General features: G+C 40.4%; 1 protein-coding gene across 1 annotated transcript in view; it reads left to right on the forward strand.

The window, feature by feature from the left end:
• FAM20C (FAM20C golgi associated secretory pathway kinase) overlaps positions 1 to 20,478 on the forward strand; it is a 79,622-nt gene that overhangs the window by 50,237 nt on the left and 8,907 nt on the right. Inside the window, exons 4-5 of the mRNA XM_039493241.1 lie at positions 11,775 to 11,867; positions 15,022 to 15,137. Coding sequence (XP_039349175.1) covers positions 11,775 to 11,867; positions 15,022 to 15,137 — 209 coding nt within the window. The remainder of the gene's footprint in view (positions 1 to 11,774; positions 11,868 to 15,021; positions 15,138 to 20,478) is intronic.

Raw genomic sequence — 20,478 nt, forward strand, 5'->3', positions numbered from 1 at the left:
CTTTGTTTCTAACGTGCATAGCCAGTTAGCCTATGTGGCTTTGATACCCACTTGATCCTCTTCCCTCCACCCATCTAAAAAAGAAAGAATTTACAGTAAATCACTATATATACACCCTTTTGTCTGTAATAGCACACACAATGTAAGTGTGTACATGTAACCTTCTGGTAAGTGTGTTATGCATCACCCTCTGCGCCTGCTGCAAGGAAGATTTGTTTCAGCTCTCATCCTGAGAGTTTAGCTCAAGCTGTAGAGTCTCATGCTTGTCGCACTATAGGTCCCCAGTGTTGACCAAGAAGTAATAATTAATTACTTAACCAATTAATGTGTAGGGGTGTATGAGGGTGTGAATTGTTAATAGCAGCTATTAAGAACATAAAAATGGCCATACTGGGTCAGATCAATGGTCCATCCAGCCCAGTATCCCATCTTCCAACAGCAGCCAGTGCCAGATGCTTCAAAGGGAAAAACAGGGCAATTATCAGTGATCCATCTCTTGTTATCTAGTCCCAGCTTCTGGTAGTCAGAGGCTTAGGAAAGCCCAGCGCATGGGGTTGCATCCCTGATCATATTGCTAATAGCCACTGATGGACCTATCCTCCATGAACGTGCCTAATTCTTTTTTGAACCCAATAAAACTTTAGGCACTCGTAACATCCCCTGACAATGAGTTCCACAGGTTGACTGCACATTGTGTGAAGAAGTACTTCCTTTTGTTTGTTTTAAATCTGCTGCCTAATAATTTCATTGAGTGACCCCTGGAATAAATAACACTTCTTTATTCACTTTCTGCACACCATTCATGATTTTATAGACCTCTATCATATCCCCCCTCAGCTGTCCCTTTTCCAAGCTGAACAGTCCCAGTCTTTTTAATCTCTCCTAATATGGAAGCTGTTCCATACCTTTAATCATTTTTCTTACCCTTCTCTGTACCTTTTCCATTTCTAATATATCTTTTTTTAGAACTTCACTCAGTATTCAAGATGTTTACTGTCTTATTATCTATCCCTTTCCTAATGGTTCATAACATTCTATTAGCTTTTATGACTGCCGCTGCTCATTGAGCAGATGTTTTCAGAGAACTATCCACAATGACTCCAAGATCTCTTTCTTGAGTGGTAACAGCTAATTTAGACCCCATCATTTTATATGTTTGGATTATATTTTCCATTATGTGTTACTTTACATTTATCAACATTGAATGTCATCTGCCATTTTGATGCCCAATCACCCGGTTTTGTGGGATCCCTTTGGAACTCTTTGCAGTTTGCTTTGGATTTAACTATCTTGAGTAATTTTGTATTGTCTGCAAACTTTGCCACCTCACTGTTTACCCCCTTTTCCAGATTATATATGAATATGTTGAACAGCACTCATCTCAGCAGATCCCTGGGGGACACTGCTATTTACCTCTCTCCTTTCTGTTGACTGAAAATTTATTCCTACTCTTTGTTTCCTGTCTTTTAACCAGTTACTGATCCATGAGAGGACCTCCCCTCTTATCCCATGACAGCTTACTTTGCTTAAGAGCCTTTGGTGAGGGACCTGGTCAAAGACTTTCTGAAAGTCAAGTACACTGTATACACTGGATCTCCCTTATCCACGTTTGTTGACTCCCTCAAATAATTGTAATAGATTGGTGAGGCATGATTTGCCTTTATAAAAGTTGTGTTGACTCATCACCAACAAATCATGTTAATCTATGTGTCTGATCATTCTGTTCTTTACTATAGTTTCAACCAATTTTCCTGGTACTAAAGTTGGGCTTACCAGCTTGCAATTGCCAGGATTACCTCTGGAGCCTTTTAAAAAAAAAATTGGCATCACATTAGCTGTCGTCTGATCATTTGGTACAGAAGCTGATTTAAGCAGTAGGTTACATACCACTGTTACTAGTTATGCAATTTCATATTTGGGTTCCCGCAGGACTCTTGGGTGAATACCATCTGGGACAGTTTGTCAGATTTATCATTTAAAAAGAATAGCTTAGGTGTGGGAATCTCCCTCACATCCTCTGCAGTGAAGACCGATGCAAAGAATTATTTAGCTTCTCCGCAATGGCCTTATCTTCCTAGAGTGCTCCTTTAGTACCTCAATCATCCAGTGGCCCCAACGATTGTTTGGCAGGCTTCCTGCTTCTGATGTACGTTTGGTTTTTTCCTGTTAGTTTTTGAGTCTTTTACTAGTTGCTCTTCAAATTATTTTTTGGTCTGACTAATTATTCTTTTACACTCGGCTTGCCAGAGTTTGTGCTCCTTTCTATTTTCTTGAGTATGAGTTGACTTCCAATTTTTAAGAGGATGCCATTTTACCTCCAATCAACTATTTTACTCTGTTGTTTAGGCCTGGTGGCATATTTTTGGCTCCTCTTACTCTTTTCTTTAAATTTGAGGTATACATTTATTTTGAGCCTCTGTTATGGTGTTTGTATATAATGATGCCTAATTCTAAGCAGACGTATGCATGTACATTTGCTATACAGGTCTGTCGCATCTTACGCGCATTTAACATGTGTGATTTCAGCTTTACGCAGTCGGCAAAAACAAAAAACAAAAAAAGAGAAAGATAATTTAAATACTGTTTCTGTCGTGCGGGCGATTCCGCCCGCCAATCAACTCAATGTAATTTTCACTATACGCGGTTTTCGCTTTACGCACTAACCGCGGAACGGAACCCCCGCGTAAGATGAGACTCGCCTGTACATGCTACATATACAACAAGATCGAATACTCTGTATTCTCTGGTAGTTCCAACCATTTATGTATGGAACACAGAGAGCAATATGGGAGGAAGGGTGGAGTAGGCAAACATGAAAATAGAGATACACTAATGAGGGGAAAGTCATAGGGACCTTTTACAAGTGAGGAAAACCACCTCTATTATGGTATTTTATATATGTTTAAATAAATACAAAATAGTAATTTAAAAAAGCATAGGACCAAATATTGCTGTCAGTCATACCCGTACTCCACAGAGTTGCGCTGGTGTAATAATAACCCAGAGCAGAATCTAGCCCATGACATTGGAAAAATTCACCTCATCTCAACTGTTTAAACTTGCATGCGAGGTTAAACACTGTAGGCCTGACTGGTAGCTTTGAAATATTTGCTGCAGAAAAGAAGAGTGGTATAGACAAAGTCTAAGAAATGATCCTACTTGTCTGATCTCATTATGTTAGAAGCTACCACAGAATGCAGAGTATTTGATCTTGTGGTACACGTAGTGTACACAGCAAATGTACGCATATACATCTGCTTAGAGTTAGGTATCATTATATTCCATTCCTTTTTCTGTAATTATTTAGTGTGGCTTACATTGTTTGTATCTAATTTTGTTTTGTATCCTTTTTAGTTGGTTTCTCAATAAAAAAAAAGCTGTGAATTTAAAATCTCCCTCTCCTGTCAATATATTTTCCATCAAGCTAACTTTTTGTTTTAGCTTTGAAATCTTGTAGGTGTGGCATTGGTGTGTCAAGTGGGTTCCAGAAAGAATGAGAATGAAATATTGTCCAACTCATGCCAAAAATATGATAGATCTGTTCGACATCTTCTCTAATGTGCTTACACTAGTACTAATATTTTGCCATTGCTTTTCTCATGAGGAAGTGCAGCTGCTTGTTTGGCAGATCTTGAAATAGAATTGCATTTTCCAAACTGGTCAAACTTCATGCTTCTTATTCCAATGAAAAATTCCCTTCCTGTTCTGTGCCTCTGAAAGCAAGACAGAATGGCTGTAAAAACTGCTCCATCTCACGGAATTATCTTCTGCTTTAATGACTCTTTCTTTGATAAACTATATAGGGTTTTAGACTAGAGCCGGTATGCCAAACTAGGTCCCTAACTTTATACCCAACACAATCCCAATAAAGTCAATGGGATGGACAGGGTATAAACCAGGGAAGGATTGGGCCCCAAATCCAGAACATTACAAGAGAAAATAAAAATCTCATGCCTGGAAAAATGTACATCTGTAAAGACCCTCTTAAATTTTTTTCGGATGTTTTATTGGGGATCCTTAAATAACATTACGTAGCTTTTCTGACATTGAAACATGTGAGTAACCCTGACTGTACATGCAGTTATATTTTATAGGGTTTTGCAATCAAGGTTAGTAACTTGTGTTCTATGCAGCATGACATTTGTATTTTTTCTCTTTTTTCACCCCTTTTGGGTAGGATTTGAGTAACATTTTATTACCATTGGCCTGAGGAGGTATGGGTATTGCAAAACCTCCTGGGATGCGTTTTGGTTTTGCATACCCAAATCAGGGTTTGTTTGCATCTGGATTCCATATTATCCAAACCACTAAAGTTTGGAGAGAAGGAGGTGTTAAAATAAATGGTCCTCGCTTTGTGCCATTTCTAATATTTTTGTAATGTTGTTCTAATGAACCAAACAAAAAACCCCAGTGGATTAATATGTATACAGGCCAGCCAGTATGCACAGCTCTGCACAATAGCTGAACTGTTGCTAAAGAGTCAGTGGAACCCCTAGTCTGAAATGTTTGCAGCCTGCAAGGAGTTGAGCGTGGTGGCAATAGGAACTGATGGTATTCAGCACCTTGAAAGATCAAGTTCAAAGATTATGAAGCACAGAACACAAGCAGAGAACCAGATGGGCCTCAGATAGAACACTTCAGAGAACAGGTTCTTTTGAAAGTTTGGCAAGCATCTGTTGAGATGTTCTGCCCTGAGTACAAGGCAGTATGAAAGATGGCACAAAGTCTGCAAAAGAGAATCAAGAAGGAAGCATTGGTGGAATAAGGAGAGCAACATGGGAAGGCGAATGGGGCAGGCAGACATGAAGATAGAGATGTACTAAGGGGGAAAGTAATGGAGACCTTTGAAAATGAGGAAAAGCTTGAACTTAACATGGTAGAAGAGTGGAGCCAGCATGTGCATTCAGGAAGGAAGACCTATTGGGCAAAGCAGTGGGAAAGGAAAAATAACCTCAGCTACTGCATTTTAGATGGTGCAGTGGACAATTCATGGTTTGTTTGTTTTTCTTCTGTATATAACAATAGGTTTCAGAGTAGCAGCTGTGTTGTGGCACCTTAGAGGCTAACAAATTTATTTGAGCATAAGCTTTCGTGGGCTACAGCTCACTTCTTCAGATGCATAGAATGGATATGTTCCAGTCTATGCATCCGAAGAAGTGGGCTGTAGCCCACGAAAGCTTATGTTCAGATAAATTTGTTATTCTCTAAGGTGCCACAAGTACTCCTGTTCTTTATATAACAATAGGATTTCTATATACAGTGTTCTCTCTCTCCTTAGCTGGACACCATTCATCTGACTGCAATTCTGCTATCCATGTTAAGTTAGCTGGTCTTTGGGCATGTGCTGTTGTCAAGCTTTCCTTTTCTGTATACTGTAAAAAGAAAATAAAGAGGCCCACATGCAGTAGCATGGTCTTGGAATTTATCCTTTTTAGCCGTTTGTTATTTATTCCTAGACTGTTGCAACCCTGTGTGAATTTCTGCCTTTCTGCCATGGTAAATATTCTTCCATTTTTCTAATAATGAAACTGTAGTGAGATGAGAGAAGTGCAAACATCTTGCAAAAATCCATATTGTCATTTGGACGAGAGCAGTTGAGTGGGCCAAACATCCTTTCTGTAGCACATTAAATTGCATGTCTTTGCATTCCGGGATTGGCCGCTCATTTTCGGGACCATATTCTGTTCTTGTAAACAGCTCGGATAGTCCCTAGGAGTGCTCTTTGTAACAGAATGCTTTGATAAAGCCAAAGCTATCAGCTGCCAAGATTCCATAAGGAGCTGGAAATAGGCGCCAGATATCTTTGCTACTGTAGATGTCAATGCATTAGCAACATCATTTATCTTCCTAAAGACATACTAAGCCCCTAAAATGTATTATAAAATTAAGTGGCATTTTTTCCACCTGCTCTAGCTGATGCCAAATGCTGATAGAAAGCTCTCCCTAGTGATATGACTCTGCATGCAAAATTTAAGTGCCCTACTAAGGACTGCAGCTGCCTCAGAGACATCCTTTTTTCTATCGGCTGCCTCCTTCACTTAGAATAATAAGCTTTAGATTATCTTGGGGCACTTTAGATTCCAGTGCTGCACAATCCAATTTGACATAACAACAAGAAAAAGAAAAAGCAAGAAACAAAGAAACGAAAAAGAAAAAAAGGCAAGCCAGCACTGGACTTCCATTCTGTTTCGTCAGCTAGTCAGAAGAATAAGTTCATCAAAAATGGTTAGTAAAACAGCAAGCTAGTACTAAGTAGCATATTTTAGTACTATATTAATTGTATTTGATCATTGTATTTATTTATTGTATTTATGTTATGCCAAAGTGTCTTCAGCTAAGAGGAAACGAGATTTGAGCATCTTAAATATTTCACCGAGAATGGGAATAGACATATCAAAGGAGCATCGCTTTTCAAAAAGAGAACAATAACAAGTGATACCTGTGGGTACATCCTGATAATCTCCAATTATCTGTTAGAAAGCCCAAACTACTTTCTTATCCATGTTCATTGGCCTGTTAAGTCTCTTACTGGTCCTGCTGCTGTAGAATTAACACTGCTCCTCCCCAAACAATCCCATTCTCTGCTGCCAAAATACTTGTTGTTATGTGTATTGTGGTAATATCCAGTCAGGACAAGGGGCCCATCGTGCTAGATGGTGTACAACAGCTAGACATAGTCCCTGCCCTTAAGAGCTCAGATTCTCATCTGAAACCAGAGTATGACATTCAAAAGGAGATAGACACCTGTTCGCTGTACTCAGCCACTGAGCCGTACCGATACCTTGTGGATGTATGCTGTTGTAATCCACTGGTCCTCTGTAATCCTTTTAGTTTATTCTGCTGATTCCTGTTGGGTGTACCTTTAAAAAAAAAGTAGGAAGTATGGCCTCCTTAAAAAGAAATGGCCTCTGAATCCATAATAATAAACCGACAAGTCCTTTGATTAGTTTGATTAGTTAAAATACAGTTGTTTGGATACAAACATGCTTCTGGAATGTCTCTGACTTGTCAGCAAACTGTGTATGTCCTTATATATATCAGTAATATCTAACTTGCTTTTTGACTGCTATGCATATGATTTAAAACTTACCGCAGTCTGTGCTGAAGAAGTATGACATCTAGATGGAATTCTGTTGAGTGGTGAGGAGGAACCCACAGGCATGCTGCATTTTAGTACTACTGATAACAGGCAGACGTTGGAGAGAGGTCTTGGAAGCTAGCCTTAGATTACTAGGCTAAAGACTTAGTTTTTATAGACACTTTCTCTGAAAAACACCAATGAACCAGAGGCGGCTTTAAGATCTTAATGTGTGGATAAGTTTCATGAATTGCCAATAATGAACAGGAAACAATGAACATTGCAGTTAAGGTATAAAATTATGAACCAAAAAAAGAGTATGCTAACATTTTTTTAGTTTGGGAGGATTAGCAAATATTTTCACCCATAAATTGTCATGTCAAATGTCAAAATGTTCTTGAACAACAAATCACGTGGTAATAATAATAATAGAAATGGAGTCAGCTCTCCATGATTATCCCAGAAAGCATTCATTAATTTGAATGGTTTTAGTTATTCCTTTCTTTAGCGTGAATTGCTAGGTCAGATCATGGATAAAGCTCATCTTATGTAAAACCATATGTGTTCCCATTAATTTAAAATTCCACTTTTTGCTTTGTTCTTCTTTTTCTCCCAGTTATGTTCAGGATTTTCAGTGGCTTTTGGTTTTTCATGATAGTTCTTGTTTCTCCTCTACAAATGTTGCTAGTTCTGATTTGTCTTCTACTAGTGTTGTAATTCATTTGGTCTAGTGCCATTGAACAAATTTTAGCTGTATGCAGTATGAGCAGAACTCCAGCTGTCTCTCCTCCAGAACTTCCCATTCGGTCATTATAGAAATCTGTCAAATCTTCCCCCAAAGTGAGGAGTACTGGATTCCAACTGTTTGCAAAATAGGAAGACCAGCCAGAAATTCTCTCCCATCTTCCGCAACGAGTAGATCCTGAAATAGTGGATGGTATGCGATTTTATTGCTTGCACTGAGCAGCTCCTGTCGTTATCCTTAATTTATTATCAGTCAAAGGTCTAAACGTCTGTAGAGGTCTTACCTTCTTGGTCTGTTTGCTCAAATATCTAATTGCTTTTGTCATTGTATGAGCTAGTCTTTGTTCAATAACCATCACTTAATAAACCAGAAACAATAGCCTTTTTTCATTTCTTTTACAATGAAATTCTGCTTTAAAACATGCTACAGGAGGGATTAAGTCAAGTGTGGTTTCATGTAATATTGTAATTGACCTGGAATGGATTCAAAAATCAGGACTCCTTTCCCAACACTTTACTTAGAGATTGGGCGACAAATTAAGATCTCATTTACAATTATCTAAAGCCAGAGTAAATCCATAGGGCTAAACGAGGTCTGATCAGTGTAATTGAGAGCTGAATTTGATCCTTTGACTCTACACTTGTACAAATCCAAATAGAATTTGGCCCAGAGAATTCTTATCTAACCACGCCGCCAGATAATAGTCACGCTGGTTTGGGATTTGAATTGTTGGTAAAATAAATTCATATATAAATAATACAAACTTGAATAAGGAGAATATTTAAATTGTGGGCGCCTGTTGATGTTTCGTGCCTTTGTAACACAGATAAACACAGTCCCTGGGGAACTGACCATTGGTTCTTCAGAAAGCATTGTCAAAAAACGGTGCCAGGTGCAAGTGGCCTTTTAAATTCTGTAGCGTACCTAGTGTCATGCACATCGCACCTCTTACTCCTTTCTCTAGAGACATAGAGTGGCATCCAGCTCATTGATGGCTGAGGAGTTGTCAACAAACCTTTCAGTTGCTAGTGTGTACTGCAATTAGCTGTAAACAGGCGTTTAAATAAAATTGAGGGATATCAAAGTCAGCCCAAGAGGATGTTTACAATATGAATTGTAGTCATTTCCTTCGTAAGTATCAGTAGTCAGTTCCTACCACGGGACATTACAATAAGTCGCCAGAGATGAAGGCTTCGGGATGCCAGGTGGGTTCTAGCTTGGGATCAGGCCCCAAAGGATGCTCGGGTTTTCTAATTCCTTTCAAGCTAAGGTCAATAAAGTACTAGTAGGTCACTAGAGAATGCTAGGATCTTGTGGGGAAGTCTGATGCTAGGGAGGGCACTGAAGTCATTTGAAGACCCTGCTGAGGTTGTTTGGGAGAGGAGTTTCATTCTTGAGTGGGCTCTTCTATGCCTGCCCCAACTTGGCTCTGCATCGGTTTGCAGAAATTCTGGGACTTGAAAAATCTTCCTTCTGATTTATATTGAATCAGGGCCCAATACAAAAAGTACCCAATGTTTATTTCTGTGAAAATACAGGAACAGAATATGCATGCTGGTCACTTCTGCTGATCGGATTTTTTTCTGTAGGTGAGCTGGACTGGCAACAGGACTTTAAATAATTAGTGTCTGTCGTTTATTTTTGCCATCAAGTCAAGATTTAAAAGGTCTGGGTAACCCTTGTGTCCAGACTTAGCCATGAGTTCAGTGTCCTGTCCATCGTTTGGGCATTTCCATGAGTGTCTTGCTCAGTGGTGAGCAACCTGCGTCCCATGGGCCACCGCTTCCCGCAGTTCCCATTGGCCAGGAACAGTGAACTGCGGCCACTGGGAGCTGCGGGTGTCTGTGCCTGCAGATGGTCAATGTAAACAAACTGACTCACAGCCCGCCAGTGGATTACCCTGACGGGCCGCAGGATGCCCACCACTGGTCTTGCTCCTCTACATATCCAAGATCACGGCTTTTAGGATGGTGCATTGCCATTTGAAAATGTATAACGACAGAACAGAAACCCATATAAACAAGCTTAAGCCTCCAGGAAAAAAAAATACTGATTCTACAATTAATCATGTCCATTACCTTTGCCTGGAGCTTCAGGGAGCTAACAGAAAAGTGAAATTTGTGAGAATATACTATTCCTGCAGCTATGTAATGAGCTGATTGCCCCATATGTCAGATATGCAGCAGTAAGAAACGATGATGGTTTTCTGTGGATAGTTGCACTTTCAGGATTAAGATCTACCCTTTATTTGGGACTTATTTTCTCAGTCAAGATTGTTTTTTTTTAAAGGAACAACCATGATATGTTTAATCTCTCTAGAAGATAAAAAGCAGATGGTACTGATTAGCTAATTATTAATATTTTCTAAAGCTTATCAGCTGCTTTGAGTGTCTGGTGTAAGCTTTGCAAAATACTGGAGATGTGTCTTTTTCTCTTTCCATTAGTTACCATTTATTAAAATCAGAAAAAAATAAACAATCAAAATCCTTTTCTGCTCAATAGAAATATATTAATTTCCTTTTCCCAAAATTTACAGACAAAACTCATTTCTCTAGTACTGAGGTTACAACATACACTTGATATGGAACAGTACAATGAGGCTGCAGCTAACCTAGCTGTTTTGTCTTTATTATATACTGTTCCATAAGCCAACTCAACTTTATTCGTCCCTGTGGCTATTTCACCTTTTCCCTTGTTCCTATCTGGAAAACATTCGTTTTATTTTGTCCTGGTCTCACTTCTAGCTTCTATCCTTTACTGCCTTTTTGCAACAACAGGAGCAAATGGAGAGCGGTGATTGCTTATTTGATTGCCACGCTGCAGCACTTCTGCTGAGCAGGGGACCACATGTGTGAAAATTACGATTGCAGTGCTAGTATTGTACCCGCAGTAGGCATGCTTATGGCCCACAAATAGCCACAATTTGAACTACACGAGACATGAAAATAAATATGTTGATGGTCTCTACGTGTCTGCAGTTATGCTTCATTTAAGGCATGGACTTCTTTGTACTGTACAAACACTGTAGAAAGAAAAACAATGCCTATAAATAGGGCAGTTTTCTTGGGATGAAATTCACCCCAAGCAGATGGCCTACAGAAGATCTATGCAACACTTAAGTCACATTTAAGTCCTCCAAATAGGGTATAAGTAGAACTTAACTGAGGCATAGGTCTTGTGCTGGTCAACTGCACAGGGTGAATTTCATCCCCTGGCCAATTCCTGGACCCACTGAAGTTAATGCAAAACTCCCATTGGCTTCACAGGGATCAAAGATTGCCCCTATGTTACATGTAATGATCTTTCCATTTTTAGCAGAGTTTGATGTTTGAGCTTTATCTTTGGATTTAAAAAAACAGTTTTTATTTGTGCTTAAAATGTAGGAATAACAAATTCTTGACACTCCTCTGGAGCACAGTCTTGTTAATGTTCTTGGAAATGTGACATATGTCATTGCAGGCAAACTGGAATGGTTCCATTTCTTCTGAAATGAAGAAAACATGTCATTGTTGGGTCCAAGTAATACAAAAGGAGAGTCATATTTTAGATAGCAGCTCCACAACTGCCAAAGATGAAAGCGAAATTTTATTACTTTTGGAAATTTTATAATTACAGTTAATGATAATGTAATGAAATGACATTCTCTTCACTGCTATCACTAATGAAATGTTTGAGTAATAAAACAGATCTTGTTAAATAGAGCGAGCATCTTGAGTGGAACAGCACTTGTGACAGCAGCCTTCATGCAGGAGGATAGGCTTGGAATTCAGAATTTTGTTACAGAAGTAAGAAAGATCAAATTAATGTCTGGTGAATAATTCACACATGAAGTATTTTTAAGGGCCTTCGATTAAGCAACCAATACTGAACTCTCGAATAAAGGGCTTGATTTTTGATCATTGCTCATTATAAATACTAACCCTTATTTGTCATGTCTGTTTTTCTTTGCAGGCAAACCAGAGAACAGGAAACCCCACCTGACTTTTTTTATTTCTCAGACTATGAAAGGCATAATGCTGAAATAGCAGCATTTCATTTGGACAGGTAAGTAAAACGAAATAATATTTAAAAGAAAAAATAAATGTGATGTGTATTTTATTCCAAACCCTCCTGCCTGGCAAAAATTTAGTTACTTTAAAAATAGAAAATAACATAAAAAGGGCGAGCAATCTACATGAAGAAATGAATGGAACAGAATGAAACTAGGGAACAATAACTAGAAACAAAGGTTTACTTTGGGAGGAAGATACCTGAAAAAAGTAATGGTCAAAATGAATTAGAGGCAATATTAAAGAGAAGCTTCTAATGCTACACATGACAATGTGATCTTGAGTTGCATATGGAGAGGGTCTCATGGCATGGGTGATACATGGCATTGGTATGACTGAACCTGTCCTACTTCACTTAGTTCTAGGCACATGAATATGAGATAGATATTGATAAACAAGAGAGCACTCAGAGAAGAGTAAAATAAATGATGAACAGAGAGGGGAGAAGGGATGATGGTTTCATAGGGTTGGGGTTGGGACCGGCTGCTGAAGGCCATTGTGCACAAAGTTTAGAGTTAGGGTCATAGCTAGGCACACAGTTACAATGAGGAATGGGGCCCATAGGTTGGTCTAGGACAGGATTAGGGCTGGACCCTGATGGAGCCATCTGTGTGTCCAGGATAGCCTTTGGAATGGAGCTCATTTAGCCTCCAGAGCAGAGATTATGGGTGGGTTTTACTGGTAATCTAGGATTACAGTTAGAGACCATGGAATTTTCTGGATTAGGATTAGGGTTGCAGTTTCTTGCACATCCTGGGTTAGGGCCAGAGTTGGTAGCCATAAAATGTTCTTGCCTAGGGGTAGGGTGAAAGTCTCTTGGACAATGCATAATAGAGTTAGGGTAGCAACCTGTAGGAAATCCTGGGAAAGGGTTTCAGTTGGCTCCCATGAGACACACCAGGTTAGAGTTAAAGTTCAGGTATGAGTGACAGTCGGAGCTAGGATGATGGTTTGAGACCATTTGGATACCATAGTTTACACTAGGATTGAGACCGCGGGACTGTTCTGGGCCAGAGTCGGGGTTGGAGCCCATCGGACATCTCAGATTAGGGTAATGATTGGAGCCAGTTCGGCTTCCAGATCAAGATTTTGGGTTGGACCTCTTGGACTTCCAGGCCTCAGATAAAGGTTGAGGCCCATAAAATTTCAACATACAGGGTTGGGTTTGTGCCAATAGGGATTCTAGAGTTATGGCTAGGGTTAGGATCAGGGCCTGGGCCTGTAGGGCTTCCTGGCCTGGGGTTTGAGTCAGGGCTGGTAGAGCGTTGGGTTTGGGGCTGGTAGAGCTATCTATCCTAGGGTTAGGGTTGCAATATATAGGGCTTCCTGGGCTAAGATTATGGTAGTGGATGGTAGGGATTAGGGACAGATTGAGGGCCATAAGGTTTCCAGGCATAAGGTTAGGGTTGGGGGCAGTAACGCTTCTCCAACTAGATACAGGATTGGGACTCACAGGGCTCCCAGACCTTGGATCTGGTGGGCTACCCAGCCTAGGGTAGGATTGGGGCTGATACAGTTCTCTGACCTAGTATAATGGTTAAGTCTCATTTCACTTCTCAACCTAGGGTTTGCATTGGGTCCCCAGGCCTTCCCAGTCTAGAATCATGGTTGGGGTCCCTAGAACTCCCTGCTCTAAGGATAGAGTTGAGATCCATAGGGCACCCTAGTCTAAGTTTAGGTTTGGGGCCCCGAGGCATATGTCTACACTGCACCTCCCAGCCCAGTAGACACATTTGCATTAGTGGTGTTCACACTAACAAGCCAAAAGTAGCAGTGGAGATGTTAAGTATTAGAGGGGTAGCCGTGTTAGTCTGGATCTGTAAAAGCAGCAAAGAGTCCTGTGGCACCTATTAGACTAACAGATGTATTGGAGCATGAGCTTTCATGGGTGAATACCCACTTCGTCGGATGCATGTAGTCAGTGGGGATGTTGCATCCCGGTGGAGGCTTGAGCCACCAAAGCTCAAGCCCACCTACACCCTGGAGCTAAGCTTGGGTGGCTAGTCTGAGCCTCCACCAGTGTTGCGATGTCCATATAACTATTTTTAATGCACTAGCAAGAGCCCTGCTAGCACAGGTCTGTCTACCAGGTCAGGAAGCTTGCTCTAAGCTGCAGTGTAGACATACCATAAGACTAATTAACCTAGGGTTAGGATTGGTGCCCGTAGGACTCTTCTTTTAGGGATCCCCAGCCTAGTGTAAAACATGGGGTCTGTAGAGCTCCCCAGTTTAGAGTTAGGGCCTGTAGGGCTTTCCAGGTTAGGGTTGAGGCCCACAGTGCTTTCCTTTCTTGGGTTAGGATTGATGCCCCTAGGACTCTCTATTTAGGATTAGGTTTGGGGCCCTTAGGAATACCCAGCCTGATGTAAGAGTTGGAGCCTGTGTAGCATTGGGGCTGGGGCCTATAGGCCTCCTTGGCTTAGGGTTAGGTTTGGGGCCCTTAGGGCTACCCAGACAAGGGTTAGAGTTGGGGCCTTTGGGGCCTTTCTGGATATCCTGGAATGAGAGTAATAGGTTCCAATGGAAGACATTGGAACCCCGTGTCTTGAGTCACTCAAAACAGGAGTGAAAAAGCAATGGATAACGTCCTTTAGGAAACAATCCTGCATTGGTGAGGAGCTGGACTGGACTAGCAAACCGGTCTCTTGTATCTTAGATTTCTAGGATTTTACATTGCTTAATTTTTTCATGAAACATTGCATGCCCATATTTTTAATCGTCTAGTGATTCTGCTTGGATCACTTGATCATTACCAGTTCTGTTCATTCCTTCTGAAGCACCTGGCATTGGCTACTGTCAGAAGACAGAATACTGGGCTAGATGGACCTTTGGTCTGACCCAGTATGGCCGTTCTTATGCTTTATACAATAAGGCTAAATCGGGACTTGTAACAAAGTAGGTTTAACATTACATCTTGAGCACATATACTATGCACCATGGATGATCTGATTTAAATTTGATGGGGCTCTTTGAAATATGAAGGCCACAGAAAAATTTAGATGGTGCCTTCTGGGTATAATGTACTTCTTTAGTTTGCATCACAATTATGTTTTTAGAGGCAGGAATTATCAGAGGTTTTTTCGTTGTTGTTGTTGTTGTTGTTGTTTAAAGAATCTTAAAAGTAAACTGCCCCTTTATTTCACTTCCAGGATCCTAGATTTTCGTCGTGTTCCACCTGTTGCAGGTAGATTGGTTAATATGACCAGAGAAATTAGGGATGTTACTCGTGACAAGAAACTGTGGAGGACATTTTTCATTTCACCAGGTAGTTTTATGCATTACATTGCCCTCTTCCTATGTCACAAGGGAGACACCTATGGTTTAATTGTAATATGAAGTCTCTTTTTATATACCTTTAAATCAAAACAAATATGGTTTGTTGGGGAGCTATTGGATCAGGTCAAGCTCTATTGACAGCAAACAATTTATTGTATTGAACTGAGTCCCTTTTTTCAGTGTTGTTGTAGCAGAGCTGATCCCAGGATACAAAAGACACAAGGTGGGTGAGGTAATATCTGTTATAGGACCAACTTCTGTTGATGGAAGGTACAACCTTGCAAGCTATACAGAGCTCTTCTTCAGATCTCTGCTTCCTTCCCCAGAAAGTTTGTACCTTCTGCCAAGAGAAGTTGGTCCAGTAAAGGACATGACCTCACCCACATTGTCCCTTTTGCCATTCACAAATAATCCAATGAGTTTGATTTGTGTGTATTTGTTTGTTAATGCAAATTATTCAACAAGTGTTTTATGTAAAGCATTTTCATCAGTTACTTGCAGATTACTGAAAACAACTATCCCTTAGCACATTTATTATTCATGCTTGGCTATTGGTTGCTATGTGATTGATCACCACTATAGGTTACATGCTATTGTTTCTGCTCCCTGATTGGATGGCTGAAACTTTTATATATGGGAGGGGAACTGAATAAATCATCTCGGTCCCAAACATTCTCATGGACACATACTTACATTGGTATCAATAACAAGGCAGTGTGACCCTTGACCAATTATGTACGAAGGACACTCCTTCCAGGTGAAATTTAGCTGTGTTCCAAAGGCTACCACAGGCCTATGCAGAGTGTAAGTCCCATTTATATCCTCAGAACAGGGTTTAATTGTGACCTACCTGGTGCATAGCCCTTGTTCTGGCCCTCTGAACCAGGGAGAGTATTAACCTCCATAAACATTCTTGTAAATAATAAAATTGCACATTGAGGATAGCCAATAAAAGGGGTTGTGAATATCATTGCAGTGAACCTGTGGGTGTTATTCGCAGTATGATCCTGAATGCTTTCTTCAGTATTTGCCCAGCTCTAGTAGCCTCATAAAATGCAACATTTGAATTTTCAAAGGCTCATTCTGAAGAGTTTAATAATCCACACACCCCATAGGGCTACTCTCTATGCAAACGCAGAGTTAAAAGCATGTGCTTAATTCCCATTGACTTTACCGTTAAGTGATGTTGCATGATGTGCCGTGTGCTTAAGTGTTTTCCTGAATTGGGTCTACGGGACTTGCCTAAGGTGATTCAGGAAATCTCTGACAGAGCTGAGAATTGACCCCAGGTTTCTTGAGTCCCCGTCCCAAGTCTTAATCACAAGAGAATCCTTCCTCTCAATTTCCATGAACATAATCGTTACATGCCTGCATCAGATGAAAACCATAACCCTCCATTTTGGGTTTTCATTACAAAAATAGCTGTTTATTGTGTATGCCACACTTCTGCCCATAAAATCACCTATAGAGTCATTTGTGATGTGTACATTTTGAGATCATGATTTATTTTCAGCATTGTTGTATGCACATTTTTAACATGCTATTATTTATAGCAGTAACTTCACTTGGCAAATAAATTGCATAACTGCAAAAAGTTAAATCTGCCCTCACGTTTTGAGTGTCCATTTTTACATATACAACTAATTGACCGTGCTCACAAACCAAGGTATGCAGCCAATTTGTGTACACGCACAGGAATGTGGGTACTCCAGTCAAGCACTTGAGTGAGTAATGTGAATTTTCATGCACAAAATATATGTACAATTGCTGCAATCAATTATGGATGCAAATACTGTGGGCAAAATTTAGAGATAAGACTTAGGCTGAAAATCTGGTGGATAATGTTAAGTTAATGTAGTTTGTTTTGCTCACTTGAGATGTTAACCACTGTATTCCCATGCTTGTCAGCAAGATTTGAAAGTGTATGGTCCTTTGTTTTTTGGATTTTCCAATTTACATTTCAAGGTTTTAAGGGAAACCTTGTGTGATTTCTGAAAGTAGAATCATAAAACAATGCTAAAATAAATGAGCAGTTTAAAGCAACTGAAACAACAAAATTCAGAGATAAGACTGTGAGTTAAGATAAAGTTCTTTATCTCATCATGATACAATTTTAGACATTCAAAATAATCTTTTATCCACCTCTATTTATGTGATTCAGATAAATCCAATTAAAATATTTGATTAACTGTGAATCAGGCTTTGCTGGAGAATAAAATGCTTAACCTGTGTGTTTTTGCATTATAGATTTTCTAAATCAATATACCTTCCTTATAGCATGTTGGTGAATTGCAGAGCCATTCTCTGCAAATCCTTAGTTTAATTAGCCAGACTCACATTACTGTAAGAACAGCCTGCATCTTGTTTCTCATACTTGTCCTTAAAAGGCATTAATTAATTAATGTGGGGTCCAGAAGTAATAAAGGTCCTAAATTAAGCACTGTTGGACAAATCCAGGGACTTAACATCCAGCCCCAATAGCCTATTTGAAAGGCTCCCACTGATTTCAGTGCTAGCTTCACAAGTGGGAATCCTCAGCTATCAACCGGGACTAACTCAACCCAGTAGCTGAAGGAGGGTCTATAGGTCTGATAGACCCCTGCTGCAGGATTCATGATGTGGTGAAACATCTGACCATATCAAAGCCAGCCCTCAGCTTCCCCAATTAGAATTTCCCCTGTTCTCAGGAGGTACCTCTACAGAAGCGTAGGTGGGGGCTTGCTTGCCTGTAGAAGATTCTCCTCTGCCGTATTTTGTGCTAAACTGGCTAGATTCAGTACATACAATACGAACATAATAAGAATCCACAAAATACTTCACATCTCTCTGTGTCACACTGAGCTCTCAAGATCTCCATGGGATTCCCCCCGTAGCTGAATGTTAGAGACAGTATGTTGTCTCTGCAGCTCTGTCCCAGTGCATGGGGAAAGGTCAAGGCTGTGGAGACACATATTGTCTCCTCCATAAGCATAACTTCCCACGCACACCCCTGAAAGTCAATGCAGCAGTAAGTGGCATTAATTTTGCACAGAGCCCCCACGAGACTAGGAAACTACCCCTTACTGGGGAATCTAGGGTGACCAGATAGCAAGTGTGAAAAATCGGGACAGGGGGTGGGGGGTAATAGGTGCCTATTTTGGAGAGAGCTCCAAAAATTGGGACTGTCCCTATAAAATCAAGACATCTGGTCACCTTAGGGGAATCCCTGGCTGCATGGATCTAATGGACCCCCAGTTCCGGCATGCTGTAGGGGTGTGGAGAGAGCCACATGAAGAGGCACAGACCCTCAAATGGCCTTGTGCATCTAACGATCACTCCAAGAGGTGTTAGGGCCAAATTCTCAGCTTGTTCTATGATGTGTGGAGTGTGCAAACCTCATCCCAGCATTGGAACAATTTGGGGAAAGAACCTCACAGGGTTTCCATGCCCGAGGCCACCTCCTACTGTTGTCCCTTGGGACAGAGCTATCTGGCCCTCCTATGCCAATAACTGGCAGGCAGCTCTTGTTTGGAACTACACATCAGGGAAGCATTCATTCTTATGCTGAGAAATGTAAACCCCTGAAATCGGACAGCAGTAGGGTCAGTCAATACATTATACTGCTTTCCAAGAGAAAGCACATTGCAGAAAAAGTGCACTTGCAGGCAGTTTGGACTAAACGTGAGACATGGAAATAGACGAGTAATCATTTAAATTAATTTGACATCCTTTGCAGCAGGGGAGGCTATGGAAACTCTAGTACTCTTACAAATGAATAGTAACTTACTAGCAAAAAGAAAGAAGGTGGGTGAGGTAATATCTTTGATTGGACCCACTTCTGTTGGTGAGAGAGACAAGCTTTCGAGCTTACGCACATGTCTTCTTACGGTAGCAAAAAGAGACTTAATGTCAGCCATAGTTTTAGGAATAATTGAGGCAGCAGTTTAAAGAAATCCATGTTACACAGCTGGTAAGCACTAGTGCTTTCATTCAGAGTAACCAATTCCAGGGGATTGTGGATGGGGTTTTTTCCCCAGCAAACAATAGCAAATCTGGGTCTGTTATTATTCTGAGCAGGTAAATTAAAGATCTTTTCATGTGCTGCTGTAGTAAGCATTCAGGATTATATCCTTTTTCTAGACTTGATTGCAAAGAGATCGCTAAATGCACAGTATTAAAAGTAACACTACTTTCAGTGAAATAAAGGTACTGCCAAGTCATTTGATTGTAAAGCATCTTGAAATGTTTCTTTTCTACCTGAGCAGAATTATTGTTCCGGTAACGTTATAAAAGCCACAAGATGAATGCATAGATGCACGGACACATTTTGAATTTTAATTGTAAAAATCAGGCTGAGCCTTCATACTCCTATTTTTCTATCATTTGATTATGATTACAAGGCAGTTTGTCAAAACCCACAAATCTTGTCAATTCATATTCAAAAGCCTTAAGTACGGGACAAATGTACTGCAGTATCGCTTTGGGCGCCTCAAAAAGTTGCTGCTCATGTTCTTTATTTAATGAAATGGAAGTTTACACATTGATACATGACACAGCAGAAATGTTTCAGTGCATCCACCCATCTGAAACATCCCCTCCCTTCCCAGGATGCCAATGCTGATGCACCCCACCACCCTTTGCACTAGGAGAGTGCAAGCAGCTTGCACCAGAGTTGCATCCTTTGCAGATGTATTGTGCTCCCCCTGTGGCTGCATCCCAACACAATATATTAAAAAACAAATACTGCCCTGGGTCCTCACAGGGGGCTCCTGTTAATGTCCTGTATAATCATAGGAAGGTGGGATTTGTCCATAAATGTGTCATGTGAGAATGCAGATGATCTACTTTTATCTAAAAGGAACTTTTTTTAAAAAAACCTATTTGAATTTATCTTAATGGGGCTTGTGGATTATTACAAATATTCGGCATCCGTGTTTTTGAATTATTTTTTTTTAAGAAATCCTTTTGAAGAATGCTATTCAGAGCGATATACCCCCATAATAATACAACCTCGCCTCAATCCCTGCATGCAGGAAGTGGTAGAAATATTTTTAATGGCAAAATGCCCATTCAGAAGAGATTTGCACAACGCATTTCTCTCATTTCAATGATGCTAAAATGTGAGCTTCAGTGCCAGAATCCTGCAGTCCCCTGCGCAAGCCTTTAGAAGCCAGTGGGACTATGGGCCGCAAGTCTAGGCCAACAGAGCATGCAATTGGTGGCAGTAAAGGCCTTGTTATTGACTGTAACTGATCACCAAGAAATACTCTTGTGGGTTTGCTTCAGATTTGTTGTCCTAACAACAGGACATATCCTGCCATCCTTCAATGCGTGGGATGACCATTGAAGTC

Source organism: Mauremys reevesii, linkage group 10 (assembly GCF_016161935.1).
Source record: "Mauremys reevesii isolate NIE-2019 linkage group 10, ASM1616193v1, whole genome shotgun sequence".
NCBI lineage: Eukaryota > Metazoa > Chordata > Testudines > Geoemydidae > Mauremys > Mauremys reevesii.